Source organism: Chanos chanos, chromosome 8 (genome assembly GCF_902362185.1).
Source record: "Chanos chanos chromosome 8, fChaCha1.1, whole genome shotgun sequence".
NCBI lineage: Eukaryota > Metazoa > Chordata > Actinopteri > Gonorynchiformes > Chanidae > Chanos > Chanos chanos.
In genome coordinates this window covers 27129410-27135021 of record NC_044502.1, presented here as the reverse complement: position 1 = coordinate 27135021, position 5612 = coordinate 27129410, and the positions used below count along the sequence as shown (strand labels likewise).

At 38.7% G+C, this 5612-nt stretch overlaps 1 protein-coding gene across 1 annotated transcript in view; it reads left to right on the top strand.

Annotated features, from left to right (window-relative positions):
• The window catches only part of scn4bb (sodium channel, voltage-gated, type IV, beta b), a 5702-nt gene extending 2044 nt beyond the window's left edge, over positions 1 to 3658 (top strand). The window contains exons 2-5 of the mRNA XM_030783033.1: positions 1701 to 1864; positions 2088 to 2307; positions 3028 to 3157; positions 3562 to 3658. Of these exons, the coding sequence (XP_030638893.1) occupies positions 1701 to 1864; positions 2088 to 2307; positions 3028 to 3157; positions 3562 to 3658 (611 nt within the window). The remainder of the gene's footprint in view (positions 1 to 1700; positions 1865 to 2087; positions 2308 to 3027; positions 3158 to 3561) is intronic.
• The last annotated feature ends 1954 nt before the right edge of the window (positions 3659 to 5612 follow it).

Below are 5612 nucleotides of genomic sequence, written 5' to 3'. Positions count from 1 at the left end.
AAGTGCTAGTAACATCGTCTGAAGGTTGTTTTTTTTTTTTACAATTTGAATTTTTTATAGTTTTATTTATTTAGCTGGTGCCCTGATTCACAAATTGACTGATAAATTCTGGATGTGAAACTGGAACGATAAGTCTTACAGCTGGAAGAAATGATGAAATCACCACAAAAATCTTGTTCTGTTATGCTCAAAATATTACTGCTCCCAGTTCTGCAGTACAGGGTGGTTTAGGGGTGCATTGAGGAAATAATTAAGTGAGAAAGTCAAAGTCACACGCATACCAATGTAATGGCTGCGTGTAATAATATGGTTTTCCAGTCTGAGAGACCGGAAGGGATTTGGCTTAAACTGCTGCTTAACCATAGGAAATGAAGAAGACTTAATATGCTTTTAACATGAGAACGCATCTATGTGACAGAGAAACAAACATGTCAATGTCCCAGTCAAGAGCAGAAAACTAGAAAACTAATCAGAAATTTCCTTCACTGGTCCGTGACCCAGATTGGTGTCTATCAGCATGCCTAAAAGAACTTTAGAACAGAGCTGATACAGTTTATATGGGAAAAGATCAAATATTAGTGAACTGATGTGCATATTATAAACCTGCTCTAACAGACAGCAAATGACTGAATTATGCAAATGACTGAACAAATTATGCAAATGACTGAACAATAAATTATGCAAATGACTGAACAAATTTAACCTGGGTTCCAAAGTAAAGATGACACACATAGATGAGAAAGAGACAATCTACTTTATACAAATTTATATTTATGTCAGGTGAACTTCTGCAAACTTACACAGATTTGAGCAGGGGGAAAGTGACATTTCATGTTTTTAACTCAAACTGGCAGAATCAGTCATTATGTTTTTGTTTGTTTGTTTGGGGTTTTTTTCCCCATGTGTTTTGTTTTGTTTATGTGGTACGTTAACAACATTTGGACTGAATGTGTTACAGCTATGATAGCATGAAGAGGGTAATTCTTGTGACTCTTTCTCTCATGAAATGAGATAATACTTTTTTTAGTGAAGGACTCTCTTTTTTCAAAGGACAAAGCCGCAGTAGTTTTTCATTCATCAATATCTGGAGACAGATAGAGAGAAAGGGAAAGAGATAGGGTGGGTGCGTGAAGAGAGAGAGAGAAAGACAGAGGGAGAGAGAGAGCGAGAGAGCAAGAGAAAGAGCTCCTGACCTCTCTCTGCAGTCTCAGCACTGTGTGAGTAGCACAATGAGAAGCAGAAAAATGAAGGAAGAGAGAAGGAAAGAAAAAGAAAAGAAAAAAGGAGAGTTGATGATTTGTGTTATTTTTACAGTACAGGCTATATCGTGTTTGCACAAATGCAGTAGCTGTAGTTATCAGTTTGGGAGTGGGTTTTTGTGTGTGTGTGTGTGTGTGTGTGTGTGTGTGCTGTCCTAACATGACCTTCACTATGATGGTGCAGAAAATATCTGATATAATGGTGCATGATATAAGAAGTGACAGAAATAAAAACAAACAAACAAACAAAACAAAAACACAGGTGCCACTGCATATCATTTAAGCACCTAAATTCTCTCTTTTGTTTCTTCCAATACTTAATGTGAATAAGTAATTACTGTGGTAAATGATCCAGCAAGTCACAAAAACAGATATCACAAAAACAGATTTAGATTTTTATGTCTTTCACCTGATGAAATTTTTTCTCTCTCTGTCTTTCAGGTGTGTGTTATGTTCAGGGACTGGAGATGAACACAGGGAAGATTCCGTTTGTGCAGGCCGTGAATGGCAGTACCGTGCTCCTGCCCTGCACATATGCCAGCTGCATCGGCATAAAGAACCTCTACTTCAAATGGGAGTTCAAAGACAACGGGACAATGCGACTCGTAATGTTTTCATGTTTCTGCTGTTCTCTTCCGTTAGTGGAAAAAAAAAATCAGCTTTCAAGTATTAAAAAATAACAATAAAATCCCAAAAGTTAAAACTACTTACTAATCTTTTAAGGCAACATTCTCATTTATTCTCTGAGCCTTACAAAAAAACAGAACAAAACAACAACAGCACAAAAAACCTTCCATGCATTAATATTGGCTGTTTCAATTCTGTCAGGTGTGTGATGCAGTGATCCGCGCAGAGGGGGTGGAGCCTCACCCAAAGATTTACAAAGACAGGGTGGAGTTTGTGGGTTCCAGTAAGCAGAACAACGTGTCCATCCTGCTTTGGAATGTAACGTTTGAGGACGCTGGCGAGTACATCTGCTTCGGCAAAAACCCCAAAGAGAAGGGCAAAAATCACAGTGCAACCTTCACGCTTATCGTAGTAGACGAATGTGAGTGAGAGAGAGAGAAAGAGAGAGGGAGAACAAACTCAGAGGACAATAAACCAGTGGAGAACATGCCCTCCTTTTGTGATCAATAATTTGCTATTTGGCATTTCAGTAAGAGCAGTTCACAGTGCTCAAGGCTGGGTTATGTTGTATATATAATTATGATAACAACAAGCAATATACACACATTCACATCTCTGTCTGTCTGTGCATCTATGTATGTCTACATAAGTTTGTAGCAGATTACATATGCATATACCATGGTGATCACGGTGACTGTACGCTGACAGTTAAATTTATGAGTTTATTCGGTGATATATGTCATCCATTTAAGTGGCTTTATGTTTAACTTTTTGAGGTGATATGTTTACCCCGCTGAAAACTACTAAAATTGGTTTTGGTAAGGGGGGGCTCTGTTGATTCAGGGAGGGGGCCAGAGGGGGGCTTCAGAGAGCACAGGCCTCCCTGGAGATTTGAATGGCCACCGCGGGTGCCACCCAAAAATCCTAGTCTATGATTGGCCATCAACCAAGTTGAAGGCAGGACTGCCACCCTTGAATGAACCAGTGGTCCACTAATGCCACCCCAGTCAAAAAAGTCTAGAATCACCACTTTGTTGATTTATACACATGATTAATGTTCAGCGGGAATTTAACATGTCTTTAAACACGCTTTCATTCTTTATGCTCGTCCTTTCTGCCCCCCTCCCCCCTCTTTCCATAGTGCGGGTTGTGGACAACACACTCACCATCATCATTGCCTCCTCAGTGGGGGGGCTCATCGCCCTCCTCATGGCCTTCATGCTCCTCAAGAACTTCACCCTTTTCATCCTCGCCAAGATTGAGGAGAAAAAGTGAGTAAAGCAGAGAGAGAAAGAGAAAGAGAAAGAGAAAGAGAAAGGGGGGGGCAGAGAGAGAGAATGAGAGAGAGAGAATGAGAGAGAGAGAGAACGGGCTAAGAGGCTTTGTAAGTGTGCTTCACAATGCTGTAATCCTGCAGTCATTCTGAAGATTCTGAAAGATTTTGGGGAATAGTAGTGAACAAAGACGTATATTTTGAAGTTTGAAAAGGACATCTCTGTACATTTGAATAGTAACAGTCAGCTAGACTAAATCAAGAAACAAGTGCATTTCAAAAGCAAATAGCTTAGGATAGCTTGCTCTAGTTTAATCCATTCCTTGATTTTATGTCTGTTTGGATGATACCACTTTGTGTGTTTTCTTCTCCTTTTTCCCTCTATCACTTTCTGGTTTCCAGTAAGGAGTGCCTTGTCTCGTCTTCAGGGATTGATAATACTGAGAATGGCCTGTCAGGATCCAAAGTCACACCCAAATCGACACCAAAGAAGGCATGAGGCTATGCATGTATGTCAACTGTCAATCATACTGTAGACTCCGCCTTATTCAGTCACACCTTCATCTCTAAACAGCCTATATATATGTGTGTGTGTTCTGGTTATGAATTTTTTTTGTTCAGTTTGTTTCTTCTTCACGGAAAGAGCGGGACAGTGTTTGCAAATACGAGGTGAAATTACGGCAAATTTGTGAAACAAATCGTCGCTTCGTGTTTCTGTCTTTAGGAAACCTGTTTTGAAACAAGGTGAAGAAACCCTGAATGTCCTTGTTAAGGGTATGGACGTCTCTCACGTGGCGTGCGTTACCATACCTCTAATTCAGCTTCCACATTTTTGGTTCTTGTTTTTCAGTTCAATTTCACATTAAGTCATTATGAAGGGAAACAGCATTCGAAAAGTCAAACACTTTCTTTGATTACCAAGAAAATTGATTTTGCTCTCATACCATGCCATAGTTATAAATACCTCTTTCCATCATTTAACATATTATTAGTGAAAAGCAAATGGCATTTGATGTCTTGGATGTCTTATCATAATTTGTCTCCATTTAACAGAATTTGAAACAAAAAGGAAAGGCGCACTTTATTTACGCATATATTTATATATGCGCTTGTGCAATGCACACATGCAACTCCATGCATTTAAATGATAGATGTATAAATCCACTTTAATCCTGGACTGTTTTTACTTAAAATAATAGAAAACATGGTAATGTATATTTATTGTGTTAAAACAATGCTTGAGACAGGGATAAATGTAACACGTGCAAATATGTTTTATTTTGTTGGGCTGGGTCAGGCACACTGTGGACCCACTGCTGCATCTCTTTGTGCCTGGTTAAAAAAAAAAAAAGAGAGAGAATTATCATAACACTCTGCTATATATACATCTCTGCAAAGCTTTCTGTAGGTCCTTGACTATATTAAAGCAATATTAGGCTTTAAGTGACAAATCCTTAGCCTAGAATTGTCAAAGAAAGGTCATTGTCTCACACCAACTTATGACAGTCTGGTCATAATGCTGAGATTTAGAATGCACAAGAATGGGATTCTAGAATGTCGATAGTGTTCTCTTTGAATTAGAGCACTAGTAGACGACTGTGTGTGGAGTACATATAGCCATGGTTGTGTCTGCTCTGTGTCCGCACACAATTTGAAACGAGCTAAAAAAAAAAAAATACATGAAAATGTTTTAGAAAGATCCTGAGGCATTTACACACCGGTTTCAGACCATCAGATGGAAAAGAGACAGGATCTATTACAAGGCTGTGATAAAGTCAACTCTGTAAAACAGTCTTCAGTCACCAGAGAATTCCTAAATAGGAGAGAACTTCCACTCTCGGAACTTCCTGTTTTATAGGGGATGCTCGCAAGACAGTCCAGAATGAATTTTTCTTGCAATTTTCATTATGTTTTCAGTATAAGGGGATGAAACAATAGATATAGTTCCATTTTTAGATTTTTTTTTTTAACTGTTGTAAAATACCTTTCTGTGAATATGTGGAGTGATGTCACACGCCATGAGCCACTTTACAGCATACTCCACCATGACTAGTTACCACACTATTACATTAGCCAGGTCTACATTTAGCTGTCAAACATGAAGATCCTTTAGATTTTCATTCGACTTCACTTCAAAAACGTCTGAAGACTCCGGGGGCCATTGAGGGGGGGTGTCCAGTCGCAATAAGTTGTAAATCCTTAACCAACCAATCAGCACACATTAGCAGAATGCTAGCGTTTTATGGACAAAATCGCCTTCCCTGTAAGAAAAACGAAAGGACATCAGTATTTTTTCATTTCAATGTGATATGTAATCAATACTATATTTGCAAAAGCTAAAATAAAATTTGGGCTTTTTTGTCTGGAAGCAGGTGTAAATAATTATTTTAGCCATTTAGCTCCATTCACTCCCATTCATTGAAGATTCTCTTGCGAGCACCCTCTAGGTGAAT